We start from the raw sequence: 22100 nt of genomic DNA on the forward strand, positions 1-22100 counted from the left end.
CAGCCAAAAGAGAGCCACAGCTCTGGTCACATGCACATTCTGATCAGTTTATTAAACAGCGCTGCCTGATGGAAATCCTTGAGGAGATACCGTGACGGTTACAAAAAAATAAAATTAATAGAATCTTTGGGATTTATAAACTCATCTGCGTTATCCAGAAACTTAACAAATGTAAATAATAAAACTTCATGTCTGAGCACTTAAAAGACAAGGTGATCAAGTGCTTTAGGGAATTTTCTCATGAAAAATGCACAAAAATTAGCATTTGTGGTCTTTCTACTATTCTGTAAAAAACTGTGTCCCGGGATGGACTGTCACAAATAAACCCACTACACTCCAGAAGTAAACAGAAGCAGAACAAGCAAATAGCAAGGCAAGTAAAACCTGATCATGTTGGAGAGTTTTCATTTCAACTTTGAAATCCCTTGTTTGGAAATCAGGCCACTTAAATGTCATGTGTACACAGCAACAACATAACCTTCACAAAATCAAACCCCCAGTATACTATCTTCAGATGGATACTCTGATTATGAGGGATTATACCCAGTTTTAAAAATCTGGGTTTGACAGTTTTCATAATTTGATTTTTTGAGCTTGTATCTTTATGGAACTTTCCCCCTCCATTGAAATCCAATGGCCCCACCATCAGCAGCTGTTTTATCAGGCAGGCTGTCTCCATACAAAACACTTCATTTGAAAACCAGCACAAGATTTTAAGATAACCAGAATTCCCTGAGCATTTAAGACCAGAAGTAGCAGCAGAACTGAATGTTAGCAGGGCTGGTTTAAGAGCCCTGGTACCTTGAGAACTGTTGCAGGAGAGATGACAAACGGAGCCATGGGGTCCACAGCTTCCAGCTTCATTCCTTCAGAGAATGAGTGCACTCCAATCACAGGTTTATCCTGCAAAATGATGTGTTGCTGTGATTCCCTGCCCTCTTCCATCAAAAAAGAGACCTACCTTACATAAATCAACTGAAGAGGATGAGTTTTTAAGGAGTTTTTATCACTTCATTCCAAGAAATCAACATGTCCCAGTACCAGCAACTTCTCTAAACAAAAAGGCAACAATGGCCCCTGAGACTGGCAGTTTTTGATGAGTTTTAGGAAATCAAGTCCTGTGACTTCTTCCTCTGACACTCTTCACACAGAAGCAAGATTTGATAATACAGAGTGGTCTTGTAGGTCAAGAGAAATGTTTTGAGGTTTTCTCTGTAACTTCTAGCACTCCTCATGCTGACTCTCCTTACAGTACATGAGAACTATACAGGCCTCCATTCAGTCTAACAGAAACCTGCAGAACAGGGCTCCTGCTCCAGAAAATATCCTGCTCTGTACATGAGCCAACAAATCCAAGAGCAACAGCACCTTTACTTCTGTTTATGGGTCCAAACAAAGCTGAGACAAATGAACTGAGAACCTGAACGACTAAAACATGAGAACCATGACAACTAATGACTTGCATAACTGTGATGGGTACATTGTCTAACTTAGTAAGAACTTATACCAGTAGGATTATTTTTTCCTTATAATTATATTTTTACACTGGAGAGGGAAAAACCAACAAAACAAAACAAGGAAAGAATTTTGGGTGACTGACTTTCCTGAATAATTTCTCAGGAATATAGCATTTCCATGGTATCATCCACAGCATTAAACTACCTTAAAAAGATCTGTAGGAACAGATGACTCCTCCTCCTCCTCTTTCACCTTCTTCAGGATCTCTTGCCAATCTGCTTCACTCCTCAAGGACCTAATGGCTTGAGGAAAAAGAGAGGGAAAAAGTGAATAGTCATTTTTCTTCCTCTTTTCCCTCAGAATACGTAGCAATAAAGTTTGATTTGTGCTCCTCTAAACTGCCAAATTCTTTATCCCAAGGTTTCCCCTCATCAGGAAACATGTTACATCACTAGCAAGCTCATAAGCCATCCCTTTGTGTTTCTGCCACTTTTTGTTTCCCTCCTCTGATGGCTGCCCTGACATGGACATGCTGAAAGCTGTGTCCACCTGTCCCAGCCTCTGCCTCCACTTCCACACACTTGTTCCTTCTTTCAAGGGACATTTTCCTATCTTTAAACAGTATCTAAATCAGTCCAGTAGGCTTGAGGGTCTCAACTGCAAAAGCACCTGCTGAGCAGTACTCCAAAACTGTAAGACCTTTTCCATTTCAGGAAAACAACCTACCAAAAATAATCAAATCAGGAAGGCATTCCCTTCCTCACTTCTTTCCTTTGCACAAACAGGAGGAAAGTTTTGACAGGCAAAAGCATTTAGCAGCTTTAGAACAAGTGGGTGACAAATCTTGTAGAATTATTTGTGCCTTCATCCACATTTTATTAGGTCCAGGACTTGTCAGATCACAGGGATTTGTGCACCCAGAACAATTCAGAGCACTGAAGCAGCAGCCCCTGCTCTGCTCACCACACACAAGATCTGTGTTTCCAAGTACCTGAAGGTGGCTGCAGGCTGTACCCATGCTGAGCTGCCCACCCCACTTGGTGAAGGAAAGGGTCCAAATAGAAGAGCCACTGGTCAAACTGGTCCAAGTCTTCCAGGCCTTCATATCTGAGCTTGAGCCTGCCACCAACATTCTCCACCACGGTGACCACCCAGGCCTCCAGGGAATCGCGGGTGTTCTGCAGCTCCAGTCGGGAGCCAGGAGCAATGAGATCCAGAGGATTCTTCCCTCTGTGAAGCTGCAAAAAGAATACAAGTTGGGAGAAACAACACTCACTTCTTTAAAAAAAATTTCCAAGGTTTGTTAAACCTTAGCAAAAAATACAACAGAAGACTGAATAAGGAGAAAAGCATCAGTGCTGGGAGCACAGGATTAAACAGCCAAGTGCTCACCTACAGAATGGATGCTCTGATTTTTATATCCCTGGGCCCTCCCAAAGTCTTGTTGGTTAACCCCTTCTTTGCCATCCATTGCTGGAGACTACTTCCTTACATCTTGGCTGGAGGTCAGGTGTAGTAACAAGCCAGCCCTCCCCAAATGCCCACACAGTATTCATCCTTTAATTGTGAGAGCCAACCATCACATTACTCATCTATAACACAAATTATTCTGTACAACAGAACAAATGCCATACTTCCACCTCTTTACACACATTCTGTCTGCATAAATAAAGTATGAATGCAGAAGCACAGAAATCCATGTCCCTTCCTAACACAAGACAGAAGTGACACTGTTCAGAATCGCTGGTGTTTGTGTCAGAGCTTCTGCACTGTCAGTAGATACAGTCACACATTTAAGCCCTCATTATCATTTTCAGAGACATTAGCATTTATATATTCCAAGTTTGAAGGAAACATGTATAACCTCCTTCTGAAACTGAGTCATCCAGCATACAAAGATGACTAGACAGAAACATGCAGACAGAACTGTTAGCTGTAATGAAGGTGACAAAGGCATTTTCCAAAAACCATTCTGTTCTGTGCTTTACAAGCAGACACTGATATAAGGTGCAGATATTGTTTTAAGTGCAGAGCAGGCAATAAAAATTTGATTTTTCGCAACCAAAGACATAATATTTAAATGAAACAGTAACATGACCATTAGTAAAAAATGCCAAAACAAAACAGTGCAAAGTGAAAGGAGTCAATTGAGAAAGGAGACAACATGAAAGCCAGATAAATAAAGCATTATTTTCTTAGAGCTGTATGGAGGAGGAACAGGATAAGAAGATTGAAACCTTAGGGAGTTGAAAAAAGTCTCTCTTTTGCCAGTATTAACTAACAACCCAAACCTGCAGCAACAGATATGTTTCAGGAAAACACTATAAAAATTAAATACTGCAAATAGGAACACTAGAGAGTGGAACTCTGGGTTCAACAGCATATTACAATGCTCCCTAAACTTGAAAAGGGAATTAAATGGAGAATTCAAATAATGATGAAGGGCAAATCCAAGACAAAACCCAGCATGCAGCCCCCTGCAGCACTTACCCCCTCCAGCAGGTTAGCAGGAGCACTGCAGGCCCCCTTCAGCACCCGCTGAAGGAACTCCTCCTGGTCAGGTATCTTGTCCTTGATACCTGAGCAAAGAGGCAAAGAGAAAGACTCTGATTTTTCCTGCCAGATAAAGATTATTCAGACACAAGATGTTACCACAACCTTCAGGAGAATCTGCCACACACCGGTAATAACTTAAACAAAGAAACAAAACAAAAAAAACCTCAAAGAAAATATCAAAGCAGCAGATTCTGGTGGTGATGATTAAGATAATCACAAACCCCTGTCATGGGATTTCAGGAAAACAGAGCAGGTAACCTCAGCTTGTCCCCACAGCAGCAGCACCTGCACACCGCAGCAGCCACCCAGGCTGACTCAGTAGAACAGCAGCCCAGAGTGTGTGCCCTGTCTCTGCAGACAGAAGTGGTACCTTCAGGCACTCTGAGGACCTTGTTGTTCTGCTGGCACCAGCCGATGGGGTGCAGGTCAGCTGCCAGGATGTCACACCAGAAGTCAGCCGTGCGGTCCTCGCCGTAGCCGTCGTAGCGCAGCAGCAGCAGCTGCCCGCACGTGGTGATGATGGTGGCCACCCAGTAGGTGTTCTGGTCAGACTTGACAGCCACTTCCAGCTTCATGCCAGGGGCAAAACCGTTCTGCAAACTTGTATCCACCTGAAGAGGAAGGAGGTCATCACATCTGAGCACCTCTCAGAAACTTTGCTGAGTAACAGGGGGAACAATTTAGGCAAGTTCATCAGCAAGAAAACTCAAGCCAAATGCCACCCAGTCTCTTTATCACGTTATAGGACCCAGTGAATGCACACAGAATCATCATTATTAAATCTTTCCTGCATTTCAGAGTATCTTTTCAAGCTTAAAGCAGTACTGTGCCATACATTTTTCTGCCCTGGACAATGCCTTCCCCCATCACTGAAAGGCTTTCCCACTCATAGCTGGGCTGTCAACCTGAGCAAAACTGAAGGCCAAATTCAGCACTACAGCTTTAACTTGTTTTGTTAAATTGTGTCATTCAAGGTCTTTGAACAAAAAGCCCATTTAAAGTACATACACATGCCTTAGGTAACAGTATCTGTATCTTCCACCATGCTCAGCTAAGAAGTCACAAACGTGCACAAAGTGCAGAACAAGGATTTTTCACCTCTCTATGCAAGAACCTAAATAATTCTATATGCAGCACTGTTACACAAATTGCATGGAACATAATCAGTCTGTCTTCATGCTTTGACAAGAATAAAGCACCAAACACTGGGAGTGCTCTGTTTGTGTGTGGGTGTGCTGTGTGCAGGTGACCAATCTGACTGCACAGGACTGAGACACTCACTTGCAGACCTAAAAGAGAAGGCAACACCGTAAGTTTCTCATATCCCTAACTTCTCCTAACTCAAACAATCCCAAAAGAGCAGAGGGACCCCATTCTGCTCTCTCTATAGAATGTTCTGATCTATGCTTAATTCCAGGACATCAGTCCTAATTAAAACTCTGACATGTCAATTCCCCATTCTCAATTGACTGTAACTCATGTTTTCTTTGTTTTTCAAGAGGTCCCAAGTTCCACTTCCTCTTTGAGCAAACTACAAGAGAGGTGTTCAGTATGATGCAGATGGAGCAGATACTCTCTGGTATTTATTCCCAGTTCTGTGCTGACAGTTCAGTAACTGCCACAGCTATTATAGTCTCATCAGCCAGCACATGCTGGTTTGCTAAAAATAAAACTAAGAGATCTACACCAGAAAGAAAAGCATATGCCCCTGTTAACTGTTCATATCCTTCGGGTTAATACCCTCCACTTAGAGAAATCTCTTCTTAAAAACCTAATCAGCAGGATCCAATACCTGCAGGCATTCTGAACTGGTATTATAGAGGCTGTCTCTTTAAAAATACAGTTGTCTTGCTGAAGAAATATTCCCAAAAACTTCATGTTCTGATTCCTGAGAGAAAAGCCTCCAGCTCAGCGCAGCATTTGAAGAATTGGGAAATCTGTGCACAAGCCAGACCCAGGGATGGACCCAGTTCAGGAGGAGATGATGATGATAAGGAACAGATAAAAATGATTAAGAGCATGCAAGAACACACAGCAAATGTGTTCAGGGGATGCTGAACACCAACTTGTTTTTCATGGTCACACACATGTTGTTAAGGGCAGAAAGGAATTTAAAAAGAGCATTTGGTTCTAGAGGAAGTGTATTTAGGCTTGGGGAATAACTCTGGCATTCATTACAGCTCCACGTTTATGGTAAGTTCTTTTTCCTGCTACATTTTATGCCAGGCACCCACTTTGATCTCAACATTGTTTAATTTTTAAAATGATAACAAATTAAACATTAGAGCACGCTTAATTTGAGAAGTAGCTTAAATTTTCAATGTGGCTTACTCATAGCAAGGCAAAACTTTCAGAATTAATATAAGCATACATAGTGTGCTTAAATATATCCATAAATATACAAAGTCACCTCTCCCATCAGCAAGTCCAGTGCTTTGCTACCACAGGCTGTGTAATCATGGATTACATTTTCTTAACTTGACCAGGTATTATCCTACAACATGTGTTAGCTATTTCTCACAAAAAAATCATAATGGGAGCTCTACTTCAGTATTTAAAAAGAACCAAACTAAAACCATAGTTCCATTTAAAAATGGATTTATATTCATTAAATTATCATATATGTTCACTTGCTCTTGTGCCAATACTATTTCTCAGCTCAGATTTTTCCACTCTGTTTTTCTGAGAGTAAAGCTTGTTAACTCTCCTAATTGTGGATTACAAAAATACATCATTCCTAAAGTCAAGAAACTGGGACCATGGATTTGAGCTGGAAGGACCACAATGACCAGCACAGCCCCACCAGTGCCTGCCTGCTCTGCACTGAAAACCACTCAGCTGGTGTATCCTGGAACCACACTAACCTTGCCTCAGTGCTCAGTCACAAAGACAGGCTGGCACTCTCCACTGGGAGGCAGTCAGGCTCTCTACTCCACCTTTCCCAACACATTACCTTCTAATGGATCACAGAAACCCCCAGCATGTCACCTTGCACTCCTGCATTTCCATTAACAGCAAGACTCTGGTATAAATACACTCTTCCCTCTACCTGTCAACTCAGTGTCACCAATAACTTCTCAGAATTTTATGCCAAGCTTATTACAGAGAACATCAACACTGGACTCCAGACAAATTCTAAGGAGCTGTGGCAGAAAGTGCCCAGTAGCTCCATTCTGAACATTTCCTCTCTCACTGATGAGTGAGTGCAGAGGCAGTGGGACAAAGGGGCTGGGCTTTGCCCACATCTCTTCACCAAACCACTCTCCACCACAATGTCACCTCACCAGCAAAACTGCACTGTGCTCCTCACAGGGAGGGATTAATAGCAATACAAAATGTGGAGGTTTATTTAATAAATTTTTGAATACCTAATTGTATTTTTATAAATCATGGTCAAACCCACCAGACCTCAGACTTGACACAGCTGAGCTGGTGCAGGTGCAGTGAGTCTTTCAAAGTGTGTCTCCTGCTAATTAACAAAATCCAGCTACAATATTAATTCAGTTGGCAATTGCTGTAAAGCTGGCATTACAATTAATTGTACAGTGACCAAGCTATGATACCAAATCTTTAACAGAGATCCAATGAGGTAAACCACACCAGAAGAGACAGACAATTCCTTATATTACTGCAAAATGCCACTGCTCTGGTTCCATGTGGGCTGCACAGACACCACCACTCTAAGCTGGCTCTTGCTACAGCCTCAGCACATCCAGGAAAAATAAAGCAAGCACAGCCCCCTTCAGAAATGAGACACCTGAATTTTTATTTGAACAAAAAACTTACAATTACATCCCAGTGTTCTAACAGTCTCTGTGAAGTCTGTATCTTCTGTGCATCTTTACTACTAACATAACAGATTATTTAATAGTCTTCATTTCTCCAGGTTACCCTTGGACTCAAAGTGCTTCCTGATCCTTCACAAACAGACCTCAGTCTGTTTTCCTGCTGCTTTAAGTTTCCTCATACTCAAAGTCATGGTATTGGACCCAAAAGCCTGAGCACCACAGGGTGTCTTCCCAGCAATGTGTCACATTCACCAGTCTGGCAGTCTGGAAGGTGCTTTAATTGTTGGAAGAGAACCAATGGGTTTGGACACCAGCTCTGTACAGCTCACCTTCACTGAGGATCTTGTACAACAAGGCAGATTTCACATCCAAATCTCCCCCAATGGGACAGTGCTCTCCAGGACTTTACCAGCAAACATTTGAGATCCCCAAGGGCAAAAACAAGGGCTTATCAAGACTTCCTCCTATTCAGTAAGCCTGTGATAAACAATTATCCTAATCAGTTTTTTAACTACTACAGTCAGGTGTTTGGCAGAGCTGTTATTTTCTCCTTGCTATTAAAGCCTTCTTTGAGAACACATTTGAATTCTGCTGTTCAAGAACTATTCTGCCACCAGCTTCCTAAAGCTACTCATCCATAGCAGTTGTCCAGGAGCTATCATCAAAAGAAGAAAGAGAGTGGATATTTTGAGCTTCTTGAGAAAAATCAAGCTTATTTTCTGGTGCAGAAAATACCTTGACTCCTTAGATTTCAGCACTTGTGGGTGGGGTTACCCTGTGCTATGTACAGAGAGGAAGACAAGAAACAATAATAAAAAGGTTAAATTCTGCATTTCTCTGTAAAAAACATTATTCTAGTTAGTCTTCCAAATTTGAGAGTACCAACTCATTGAAAGAAACCCTAAGCATTTAGTTATCAAAGAAACAATGTAGGAGATACTAAAAGCACACATGTACTCCCTTACTCACATGTTTAAAAGATCCATGGGGTGCTGCAGTTGCTCCTGTGTCTTCTAGATACTCATCCCAGTTGAATTCCATTTCTTCCACACTGGAACCAGCATCTGGAAGAGAAGCCAAACATTTCTAATTCAGTAGCTTTAGGCTACTACACACCACAGCAAAACCCACTTCAATTCCAAATGGCTGAGCACACAAGTGTGCAGTGAACACATTTCAAGAAATGGAAAACACTACTTGGCCTTTTGATGACTGTGAAGGGCACTCCTAAGCTGGACTTGGTCTGGAAAACAGTGAAATCCTGAGGATTTTGGTTTAGCACTAATTTGCTTACAATTTGTGAGAGGGAAATGTAGGCAGAAGAGCCCTGTATTTGTATCAAAAATACAAGAGACTCAGAATTCCAGGGACACTGGTCTGTTGGTGCTTTAAATTAAAAGCCATCCAGGAAAGAGCAATACTACTACTAAGAGATTTGAAAACAAAAAGTCTAAAAAAACCTTTGAAATAAGACTGTGCTCTTTTTAAAGTTAGATACTATGCATTTAGCTGCTCTAAAACACCAAAAGCAAAGAGAGGAATTCAGGGTAGCTCTAAAGAAAATAACTGAAATAAAGTCCACTCAACTTGGCCACTTTAAAAGCCCAGCTCATAAGGTGTAACAGCTTCTTTAGCTTCTTCATTATGGGATGCATTTAATGCATAAATGTGCTAAAACCACTCAATCCACAGTTCAAAGCTCACTCAGGCTGTTAGGGAAGCAAGCCCCTGTAACAAGCAACACCACAGAACTACAGATTAGTCAAATTTTCTATTATTATTGTCAAGCCTGTACCCCAGCCCTGCTCTCCCCTTCAGTTCTGGCTTGGCCCCCTTCCCTGCTCTCTCATTCCCATTTTCTCCAACACATACCCACTTTGCTAAAAAGACACCAGAACAGCACAGGGTGGATTTCAGGTCCCCTGTTTAGTTCAGCAGGCAGCCAGTGACGTTTCCCTGCAGGAACACAGTGGGATGGCCAGGGAGCATCCCAGCCCATGCAAGCAGCATTTTTAACCCCAACACACTCAGGCTCAGCAGCACAACAGGGTGGCAGTGCCAGCACACAAGGGCAGAGCTCTCATTTTCATTTCCAGCCTTGGTTCCACCATCTGCACCAGAGCTCTCTTTATGAATGAACAAGGGAGCTTCCCCTTCTCAGGACCAGGAAACCTGACACCTTGTTTGTGTTTGAAAACAGAGTTATCTCTCTGTATCTCAAGCCCAAGGAGAGCTCAGCAAAGGTTACAGCATTTCCTACACCCCTGCCCTTCCTAGGACAGATGGGAACTGATCTTTCAGTAGTTTGAGTAGGAAGCACTACACATAAAAAAAAAAAAAGGAACAAATTTCCACCATGTGCCCTTATCAGACCCCTGGACAGGCTAACAAGCTAAATAAGCTCTGGAACAAGTCCTCCAATAGAAAGGAGCAAATATTTGTCCAAAAGTCTAAGATATGTTAGACTAAAAAAATCTAAAAAATTAAGTCTTGGAACTTAATAAGACTTCTTCAGACTGATGGTTAAGCTCATCTTTGACTTTTCATTGTGACTCTAGGAGTTATCACTTCCCAAAACTTAAAAATGTACATTCAGTTAGCTGTTGTTTGCTGATGACATTATCTATTTTAAAAGATGCTCTTATCTCTCCAGAGCCCAACTTTGTTTTTAACCAACCACAGTTGGTTATTTTGACTTTTCATAAGCCCAAGAGCTCAAAAGATTCAGAGCTTTAATATCACCATCATTTTTAAGGGATAATTTTTAACTTACTGAAGAAATTACCTGGAGAAATAAATAAGGAGGTTTATTCAGAAATTTTTTTTAGGGAATAAAAGGTTAAGACACAGACCACAGTTGTTTACAAATTAGGGTGGAGTTGATCAAAGCTTTGGCTGCAAGCCATTCTAAGAAAAAATTATTTCATTGCAAAATGTTGTTAAAATAGATTAAGATTTCTCAACTCATTTACACAGAATTTTATTTTTATATGACCATAAAAATGCTGAAGTTCACAGCTCCAGAAGCAAAAAGGAACAAACACCAGCTCTGGTCAATCAGACCCAGGAGCAAATTCTAATTTTCCTCTCATCCAAAGAAAACCATCTCACACTTCCCATCAAAAATCAACCTGCAGCAACAACTCTACTCCCCTCCAGCCCCAAAAAGCAGGTCCTGCATGCTGTGATATTGATTTTAAATATATTTTTTCTTGCTGCCAGGGTTGGGATTAAAGGTATCAGAGATGGAATTTTATGTTTGGACTCAGATGTTTATTAATTTTTATTTATGTTACAGTGAGTGCTAGAGCACCTCTAGCTAACAAGCTACGAATGATGAAATGGTGATGTATTTTGCCTGTTACAAGGTTTTTTAAGGCTTAATTGTCCAATTAAGAACTAACACTTAAATTATTTGTACTTTTGACTTAATGACCAAACACTCGTGACCCGCAGTACAGCATTTTTCATTTAATTAAAAAACATATGAAGAAGGTGGTGAAGAAAAAAGCAACTTCTGCTCTAAAACTTCCATCTTGCCTTCCAAAACTCTAAATTCCAAATCCTTTACCATGTGATATCACACACTTTTATCCAAACTACACAGCAGTGATTCTAGTTCCGTCACTCAATTTTGGCAGCTTTCTCCAAGCTCTCACATCAAAAGCAGCACTCCCTTGAGGGTGAGGGGCTGACAGCACAGAAAGGCTAAAACTCTCAGTTTTAGGGTTCCCAGAGTGTGACACTGTCCCAGCACTCTGGGATTCTGGGATTCTGGATGCCCAGGACCCGGCGGCTCCTCCATCCCGTTACCATCAGATAACTGCAGCAGGGCACTAAAGCTGCTCCAATGAGCCACAGGTCACTTCACACACTGAAAGGGTCAATTAGGAACTTATGCTGCCACTTAATTGCTACAAGGAGCTCCCAGGAAAGCCTGCTGCCTGCTCCGGGGAGCCTCTGCTTCAGCTGCGGCTAAAACCATTCCCGGGATCAGCCCGCCCAGTGCTCGGCATTCCCCCATATCAGACTCCAGTCCTTTCCTTTCCCCTTTCCTCTCCTCTTTTCTTTTTCCTCTTCCCTTTTCCCCTTTCCTTTCCTCTCCCCTTTCCTTTTTTCTCTCCCCTTTCCCCCTTTCCTTTCCTCTCCTCCTACCTTTTTCTTCTCCCCTTTTCCCCCTTCCTTTCCTCTCCTCTTTCCTTTCCTTTCCTCTCCCCTTTCATCTCCCCTTTCCTCTCCCCTTTCCTTTTTCCTCTCCCCTTTCCCCCTTTCCTTTCCTCTCCCCTTTTCCCCCTTCCTTCCCTCTCCTCTTTCCTTTTTTCCTCTCCCCTTTCCTCTCCCCTTTCCCCCCCTCCTTTCCTCTCCTCTTTCCTTTTTCCTCTCCCTTTACCCCCTTCCTTTCCTCTGCTCCTTCCTTTTTCCTCTCCCCTTTCCCCTTTCCTTTCCTCTCCCCTTTCCTGTCCCCACTCCTTTCCCCCTCCTCCACAGTCCCTGCAGCCTGTCCCATACTCAGAGCAGCTCTTTCCTCACAGGGATAAAAACAAACAAACAAACAAACCAACCAAAAAGCAAACCATAAATCCCTATCCAACACTCATGGCAAATTTAATACTCTCACCATTTTGTTTTAGGGAGTTTCCTTTAAAGGGATTTTTAAAAATTTCTGCAAAAAGCACCCACAACTATTTCTGTTCATTCATTCACAAAAGCTGAACTCAGCTTGTGTTTACACTTTATAAATGTTTTACAACTGAGGTGCTCAGCATCACTTCCACCACTGAGCACAGAGCTGGGGAAATTTCCTCCCTTTAGGAGGAAATAAATACAGCTGAGGGCTGCATTGAGCTATGGTTTGAACCATCCTGTTTGCTGCTTCTCACAAACCTGCCACAGCACCCCAGGTTATTTAGCACAGCTCCTTCTGGAGCAATGTGGAACAGCAAAAGTTCACAGAAGAAAGCTCCAAGCAAAAATGCTGTTTGAGGATTCACAGTGAGAGCAGTAAATTAGCTTTTTAATTGTGGCATGCAGTAGGACCACATTAAAAAAAACCAAAAAAACCCCAAAAAACAAAACCCCAAAAGAAGTTTCTTTTCCAATATCTGAATGCAGAATGTACTTCAAAAGTGCAGCAAAGGACCATCTCTCTGGTAAGGCTTTCCCAGTCAGAATCCAATCACTTTTCTGGTTTTATTGGCAGGACAGTGGCAGCAGAGCAGGCTCTGTTTAAACCAAGCCTTTGAACTGTTCTGTTAGTATTTTTTGCAAGACACAGCCCCATCCTTACAGTTAGAGATCCCTGGAGACACAGGACCAGTTTAATGAAGCCACATTCCTGAGGGGCCATAAGTTGCATTAAACACCCTGATCAGTCTGAGTTCAAAATGTTCAATAAAACCTCAGACATTTACAGCAGAGTTCTTGCTACTTTGAGAAAACTTCCAAATCAGGGTGACAGATGACAACAAGCTAAACCATATTTAATGCATTTTATTCCAAAGCACAATTTATTCATCTAATGCTGCATGGGTGTACATATTTATGTATGCTCTTTCTCCCCATATCCTTAATTGCTACAAGCCCTAAATGAATTCAGCTTTTTACTACATGGAGACTTATTCCTCTGTGTTAGACAGGATGACTGAGCAGCACCTTAGCCAAGAGGCAAAGCACAACTTTGGCAAAGGCAGGGGAAGAAACCTGACACAATTCCCATCTCTCTGGCCTTGCCATGCAACCAGTTTGTGCCAGAAAAACTTTCAAATTAATCTTTTTCTTAAGTAAAATCTGAGATGTGTCCTACAGAGGTTCTGTAGAAAATATCCATCCACTTTGGAGGTGAGAAAATTCTCTGTAAGAATATCAGCAGTTTTCTGGGCAGGTGAATCACTTCCCATTTGTCACTATTTCTACTGGCATTATAGGGAATACTCACTCTTTCTGAATTTTATCACAAATTACATCCTGCTGCTCTCTGGTGTATACAGGTAGAGAAAGATTATGGAATTATAACATCTGGACTGGAGAACGTAGTGAAATACTAAGGAAGTTAGTCCTTAAAAATATCTGAAATGGAAACAGTCTGAACTAGGCTGTTCTCATCTTTGGATTTGAGCTAAATTCTCACTGCAAATAACTTTCATGCATCTTTAATGTGATTTAGTTGAAGACTGTCACATTGAACACTTAAGTACATCACAATTGAAGGTCTTGCAGACTTCAGTAAGGCTAAACCAAGGGTTTCTCACCCTGAAATGTAGATATAGTTCAATCTGATTTTAATAACAGTTAATCTTTTTCACCTCCACCAGCTGTGAGGCCATGAATAAATAAAGACAAGTTGGAATTTCAGGAGTTGAGAAAGACTGTGACAAGAATAAAAGTTGTCTTTTCCCCTCAGAGTGCAGGGGAGCATCACAACCAACAACCCTGAGCTCTGTCTGTGTTCTTGGAGCCAGAGAGCCTGGATGTAAAACCAGAAAAACAGAGGAGAATCTCCAAAAGCTGCTGCAAATTATTAAGTGGAAGAAAATTACACCAGTCAAAGAACATGAAGTCAATGCTCCAGCAGTGGTTTGGACTGGTGTATCTCAAAAGCACTTCAGAAAACAATATCAGAGGGCACAACAAAACCAATGTGCTTAAGCTTACACAGACACTTGCTGGGAGCTATCTCTGAATGCAAGTAAAGCTCTCATCATTTATTGTGTGCTCCTCACAGCCTCCTGTACTCAAGCCTGGCACAAAAGGATGCTCAGGGAAATAGCTGCTGAGTAATTTCAAGCCAGTCTCAAACCTTTCCTTAGTATTCAAAAGCACACAGTGAGAAGACTCTGTGACCTGCCACTTTTTGAGCAAGATGGAAAAATGTCAATAAAGGTTTTAAGACTGAGGGATGTGTATCACAGCCTGTGGACACACCACTGCTGACCATGAAAACAACTCCTCACTCTTCTTGTCCCTGCCTTACACTCTGTGACAGAAGCCTGCAGCTTCCATTAAGCAAATAAAGTATTTGCATGTGCCAGGAGAAATTCTACATCCACACCCATTATGCCTTTTCTTTGTTATTTGAGGATATAACATTGACAACAACTTGACTGACTTGCTGTAAATTAATAATCAAAAAGCATATTTCAGCATCATAAAGCAGATGACAGCATTTCCCTAAAAAGCACTGTAGATTAAAATGATGTTTAACATTTCCTTAGCAACACTGACAACAATGTGATTTCCACAGTGAAAGTACAAAAATTACCAATAGTGAATTGTCCTATGAGAAGAAGCTTGTTGGACAAGTACCAAAGGAAAGTAATACTCAGATAAAATCTTGATCTAATTGTTTACACTGATAATTACAAATTAAAATTTGCTTTATATAAACTGTAATAGGTAGGAACCTCCCCAAAGAAAAGGGACAAACCATGGCAGGCAAGACAGAGAAAATGGATGGTCCCTATCCCCAGAATTCCAGAACCATTTCAGAAAGCTGTTAGTATTCCCAGGTATCCCAGACTAACACTCCTCCTGGCCTGGTGGCCCAAGGTGATCCAAAACCTGAGCTGATTTATCACAATACACCACTCTGCAGGAGGTTAGGAATTGATATCACAAGCCTATCAAAGAGGACACACCAAGGCACTTCAGGAAAACAGGACAGATTACAATGGCAGCACACAGCTTCAGTTATCTGACTTCTTCAACCAGCAGCAAAAGCTTGCCAAAATATTAAGAAGATGAACACAAGGACAGAACTAGGTATTAACCACTCTGAAAGATAAATGCCTTAAAATAATAAGTGTTAACACCACCAAGCTTTTCATAAGCCCATCTCACAGTGGTAGCACAAAAAGGAAAGTCACAGCTTCTTGAAAACACAGCCACCACAAGGTGAGCCAGATTTTGTTTCCCTTAAAGCCAGGGATACACCCTGCTCTGATGCAGAGCAGTAACAAACAGACCCATGACAGCCCCAGAGCATCACCCAGAATCTGTGACACTGGAGTTCTCCCTGTGCTGTGCATAGGCACATGCACTGTGAGACACTCCCTGTGCTCGTTTCTCCCACACTGCTAACATTTTTGGGAAGGTTGGCCAGGGCTGTTACCTGCATCATACTGCTGTTCTCCATTCATCTCCACAGGAGCCCAGTGCTGTTCCCAGCAGGCAGAAGCAGGGGAGCCCAGGGCTGTCACTGCTGGGTGCTCATGAGTTGCCTCCCTTCTTCAACAGCAGCCAGGAAGAAGGGATCCTGGAAAACACCTGAAAGGAACAACTGGTAAGAAAATCTTCATGGGATTTTTAGCTACTTTTAAGGTAGATTCTGAGTGGTTTGGGTTGGAACAGAACTCAAAGATCATCTCCTTCCAACCCCCTGCCATGGGCACCTTCCACTGTCCCAGGCTGCTCCAAACCCATCCAGCCTGGCCTTGGACATTCCAGGGATCCAGGGGCACCTGTGCCAGGGCCTCCCCACCCTCACAGGGAAACACTTCTCCCTAATATCCAATTTACAAACCTATTCCTGTGAGCAATTAAATCATTATTTCATTATGAATGGTAGAAAGAAACATAAAAACAGGTCTAAAGCAAGCCCACCAGCTCATTAGCAGCAAACCACAAGTTTTGTTTCTTTACAAAATTCTCCACAAAAGCAAACTTGCACAGTAAATAAGAGCCTAGGTAACATTTCTTTTACAAATAACACACTTTGACTGACATCTTTATATAAATGAAAGAGATAAGTGGCCATAAAACAAAGATTTTTGGCTTGAAAATTCTTGTAAGAAAAAGGTAATTCCAAAAAGACTTTGCATTCTTGTTGAATGTCATTGAAGTACCTGTTTTATTTAAGTGAGATACCTGAAATAATATAGAGGACAAAAATCAAGTTCTAAAAAACGCAGGCTGAAATGAACACATTTTGAATAACAATGGTTTATAAAAAGGAAATCCTGCATATTTGAAAAGTCACTGATTTTGAGTTTTGTACAGCTGCAGTGTCTATGCAGACTAGCTGACAATCCTTAGAGGTACACATCACTGGTAGCTTCCTTCACACACAAATAAATCAGCCAACTTGAATAGAATAAAATATCCAGTAGCAGTGCTCAGTCACTCAGGAAGTTCAAGTACAATCAAAACTACAGCCAACTTCAAAAATTTTCATTACATGTGAAAATTTTTTGAGAGTAGGAAGAGTTATCATTAAGAGCTCCTATTGAATGGCAGCTTAATGCCACAAAAATCTACTGTGTAGAAGATACTAATGCCTTTTATTCATTATAGCTTCACAGAATGGAACCCAGCTGCCAATTTCTGCTCCATGCTTCCAACCTGCTCCACTCCAGCTCACAAAGTCTGTGCTCAGCATGGAACTGCAAGGTCACACTTTAACTCCCAATCCAGCCCTGCCTCTGGGAGAAAGTCACTGAGAAATCCAGCACAGGCTCCACTCTCAGCCTGCCCTGCTCCTCACAGCTTTTCCAGCTCATGGGAACAGCAGAGCAGGGCAAGGTAACTCAAGCACTATTCCCAGATATCTCTCCCAAACCTTCTTCTACAGACTGAGCTTCACCTGCTGCAGCTTTTATGAAGTGATGCTGGAGGATGATGGCACTGGCACGCTGCTCAGTGCACAGAGAACTAACCAACAAAACACTTTTTAATCATTAATCAAAACATGCCTTGGTAATGGCCTAGCCCAAGTCTATCAGCTGTCACAGGGCTAAGCCTAAACAAAGGCAGTGCTGTGAGCAAAGCACCTATTCCAACAAGTCTGGGGATGTGCACTGCTTTAGAATAGTGTAGCCCTGGCAACATACACTCAGAATTAATTGCAATTAAGCTATTTTCAGTTTATGGGATACAGCTCTCAGCTAGCTTCTATAACTAAACTATGTGATGCAACTACACTTTTTTTTTTTTTTTTTTGCAATATGAGAATATTTAGGACACTACCCTCCCCACCAAAAAAACCCACAAAACCCAACCCCAAGAAGCAAAGAGGCTGTTGATTTAGAAGATGCCAAACACTGGCAGCTCCTGTTGAAGCTGATTGATATTCTGCCCAAGTCAAGTTGGGTTGTTATTCAGGATTTCATAAGCAGTTGTGGTGTTTTATGTACACAAAATTGAGAGCACTTGTAATTAGCACCCACCATGGCTGCTGCTTACAGTCTGGCACCCCAAAGATTATCTTTTGATAAATCTCAAGGGAAGTGGAGCACAAGTGCTGCTGGAACAGAGCTGATTTGGAAATACTTTGGACTTTTCAGTCTCACTTCTGCATTTCAAACCTCCTTTCAGCACATGAAATATTCAGATGTTAGCAGCTGGAGGCAGCATTAAAAACAGTTACAGTTCATTAAAGTCAGATGGCTCACTTGAATATGAAAAGAAATCAAACATAAGTTGGATGTTGAACTAAAGTAAATCAGCTGGTGTCTGAGGCTTAATATTATTTTAAAACAAAGGCTCATGAGACAATGGGGACAGGACACCCTTGGGACTGGGGACACAGCTCCAGGTTTTAGCAAATTCCTCCATGCCAAGGCATCCAGTAAAATCCATTTCAAAGCCTTGTCCACCACAGAGCTGCTGTGGGCACGGGCACAGAAATCCTGTGACAGCTCTGCCAGGGCAGGGCAGGGCTCCTTCAGCACCCAGAAACTGCTGCTCTGCTCCCAAAAACCCACTAAGGCAGCAAGGAGGGGAAGATCCCTTCCTTTGTTACTCCTGCAGGTGGGAGAGGGGGTCCATGTCCTCCCTGTGCCCCTGCACTGTGCTTTCACTGAGAAATAGCAGGGATGGGTTTCCTCAGAGGGGAAATGACACCTGCACTTCTTTTAAGGACTTTTTGCAACTATTTTTTTTTTTCCCCCAGGAATCACAGTACAGACTCCCCCTGTAACAGTGGTGGGAGTTTGCACCACTTAATCAGTGCTTTGTCTCAGTCTCTTCTGCCCTCATTCAGAGCCAAGATTAAAAAAAAAAAAAAAAAAAAAAGAAAAAAGAAAAAAAGAGGATTTTTCTCTTGTTTGGGCTTGGTTGTTTATTAAATCTTATCAAAAAGTACAGAGAGTTCAGCAGCACTTTTAGCTACCTGCTAGAAGTGAGGAAAATGGAGACAGATCCAGCTGCTACAAGGTCTGTTAAAGCTAAACAGTCCAACAGAGAATTACACCTATATTATTTATCCTTTTACCCCAAAACCAAATTCCCATGACCCTTAGTAAGACACTGACTGACCAACTAGAAACTACTACCTAAAACCATGAAGAAGAAGGAAGATGAGCACCAAAAAAGACACCACCCAAAATCCTCCATCTTGTCCCACACCAGTTGTATAAACAAGATAAGTATTTCACGAGCCTCCCTAGTACCTGACCTCCCACAAACAAAAGACTAAGTGGAAGACTTCTTACAAGCTCCAATTTATGCTGAAACTCCAAATTTTAAAGCCATTTTAATTGCTGTTCTGGGACAAGAAAAAAAGAATCAGTTTTGGTTGTTTCTGTAGGAAAGAAAACTACCTGTCACAGAAGCCTTGGCTCAGCATTGTTAGCACACTCCAAATCTTTCCAAGACCTGCAAGGCCCAGAAAGCAGGCAAAATAAAGTTTAATATCCCTACAACCAAGTAATAAAAATACTACCAATTTCATTAGTCACAGCTGCTGAAAGAATTATCCCACCCAATGTGGAGAACAGAAACCTTTGGCTGACTTGCAGTTCTTTAAAGCATTATTTTTACACACAAATGGAACAGCTGGTCTGTAAAATGCAGCTTATTTGCCTGCTTCTGTAGGGATTTATCAAAGCACAAAACACTGAATCACCTTTTATGCAGGTAGGACCACCAACATTTCCTTTAGGTTGTCTTACCTGAACAGCAGAATTCTGCTGATACCATGGAACATGAAGATCATATATGTATATAAATGCAAATAGGAACTATCACCAGAGTTAGATTCATTATTAGAACTTACTATAATTTCTCAGACCTGCACTGAAATCTCTACTCACAGACCAGTAGCACTAACAACTCCCTGCTGCTCCCATTAAAAGTTTTGGGAGAACTCAGGTTCATCCATTCCATTGCAGCAGCTGAGACTCCTCAAAGAGAATTGCATTTAAAATACACACCTTCTGCTCTTACACTCCCAAAGAAATTCTTGTAAGATGTAAAAGGGGCAAAGAATCTGCTGTGGAGGATCCAGGCTTGCAGAGAGTTGTGTGGCTCTGGAACATTCTTCACACCTTCCACATGGAAGAACCACAAGCAAGCAGAGGATGCTAAGCCAGCCTGCACCACTGAGCAATGCAACAAGAAATGTGTCATTTCTATTCCAAGGGTTTATTCAAAATAAAAGGCTGTGCTCTCAGCCAAGGGAAGGCATCTGCAGCAGGGACAGGGTGGCAGTGCCACCAGGACAGGGCAGGGCACAGGGACAGTGCAGGTTAAATACAGCAAGTGCTGGCATTACACAGCACACTGAAAGGTTACAGCCTGCCAGCCCTCTCTGCCTTGAAAATGTGGAGATCTCTGTGAATGTACATTTTATTAGCATAAAAATATTTACCAGAGAAAAGGAGAATCTATTTGGTCACAAAATAGGACCAGTGCTCATACCTTTAACTAGATCTTCTATTAGAGCTATGGTAAATCACAGAAAAAAAACAAACCCCAAAATCAAACAATAACCTATTTAGCAAAATTTTGCCAATACCATATCTGATATTTATCTTTTCCACTTAGATTAGGTCCATTTATGTCTGTTTTCAATCCTGACCCCTGCCTGAAGTCAGTGGCTCCCAGGATTTGACTCAGTGCCTGGATCTGCCCAGGTAACACACCTGGGACTGGGAAGCCTGGTTAATGATTCTTGAAACACAAGTGCAGCTCAACAAATTACAGGATCTGACTTTACAACCCCTGCTGTGCTGCCCAGCAGTAAAGCAATTTCCATGGGACTGCAGGTCAAGTCCAGGTGAGAATGTAAAAGTCACAGCTCTATTCCCAGCTCATTTAAATGCCACTGGACAGAGACAGCATTGACTTGACAGGGAATAACACACAACAGGGTGTCCCAAAAAGTTCCCTTGTTTGTAAGTGGCTGCAAACAGGAGCTGTTAAATACAGTTTGCCTCTAATGTTTAAGATAGTCAGCAGTTCTTGTCAAGTCCTTAAGGCTTGTTTTTCTTTTTTAAATGCAAAACTTCCAGCATTATTCTGCTCTCTTCATCTACTTTCAGACTACAAGCAGTTGGGGGTTATGGGCCAAATAAAGAAACCAGACAGAACAGACTGCTCTGTTTTCACTGTTGATTTTTTAAGTTCATGTCCTATTGCAGGAATACAACTGCCTGAAGTTACAAGTTGGAGAAGAAGATGAAGGAAAAACGTGAAGTTCCTGCTGTTCCCAAGTCCCAGACAACAGCCTGGCAGCTTCTCATCCTCCATAGAAAGACAAGCAGCATGAACAAGCAAATATTCTACCAGAAAAATGCAGTGTGATTCATGGTGAGATGAAACAGAGCACTCAGATGGAAAGAAACTGATTTCTGCCTCTGGATCTGAATCCCTGGTGTACATAAATACAGAATCCCATGGGATAGGGTGATGGGGAAAGGGATGCTGCCTGTGAGGAAGTGACAGCAAGAGTTCATGTGCCAGCAGAGGAAGGAACCCTTTACACTCCCTTTGAGGAGCCTACCCACTCTGTGAGAGAAAAGTGTTTGAAATCAAAAAGTACCTTCACTGCACATACATTGAGGCAATTAGCAAAGATAGAAATTAATCTGTGAGTGCCCAAAACATGAGAATTGCTGGAGGAACCTCAGAACACCAGGTTTGGAAACTAATTTCAATCCATAAAGGATGTCAGGCCTACAGACAACATATGAGGGTCCATGAAGTCTTCACAAAGTTACAATAAATAGTTAAATAATTCCCTAACACTGCCATGAGACTCCATTTATTCAAACACATCCTCACTGCCAACTCATATTCTGTGCATATCTTATAGGAAAAGCTTTGAATAAAATCTGAATGGGACACCCAACTTGACTCAGCACTCATGTCACATAAAAGCAAAAAAACTGCATCTTCCAAATCCTTCTCTGAAAATGAACTCCTGTTTCAGAGAGCTAATGGATGTCATCACTGCAGACAATACAACAATTAAAGAAGAAGACTGGGGGAAGGAAGGTATCTTGCAAGTAAGACATTTAAGAAAAAAATCCATGATGTATAAAGCATACTCCTACTTGTTTCCTTCCTCTGACATCCATTGAA

The 22100-nt window shown here is 41.8% G+C and overlaps 1 protein-coding gene across 1 annotated transcript in view; it reads right to left on the reverse strand.

Annotated features, from left to right (window-relative positions):
- SFMBT1 (Scm like with four mbt domains 1) overlaps positions 1–22100 on the reverse strand; it is a 69764-nt gene that overhangs the window by 19978 nt on the left and 27686 nt on the right. Inside the window, exons 2-8 of the mRNA XM_056501245.1 lie at positions 15910–16064; positions 8772–8866; positions 4385–4625; positions 3949–4037; positions 2450–2696; positions 1663–1760; positions 802–903 (exon numbers count right to left, since the gene is read on the reverse strand). Of these exons, the coding sequence (XP_056357220.1) occupies positions 802–903; positions 1663–1760; positions 2450–2696; positions 3949–4037; positions 4385–4625; positions 8772–8866; positions 15910–15937 (900 nt within the window). The 5' untranslated portion in view covers positions 15938–16064. The remainder of the gene's footprint in view (positions 1–801; positions 904–1662; positions 1761–2449; positions 2697–3948; positions 4038–4384; positions 4626–8771; positions 8867–15909; positions 16065–22100) is intronic.

Source organism: Oenanthe melanoleuca, chromosome 12 (genome assembly GCF_029582105.1).
Source record: "Oenanthe melanoleuca isolate GR-GAL-2019-014 chromosome 12, OMel1.0, whole genome shotgun sequence".
Lineage (NCBI taxonomy): Eukaryota > Metazoa > Chordata > Aves > Passeriformes > Muscicapidae > Oenanthe > Oenanthe melanoleuca.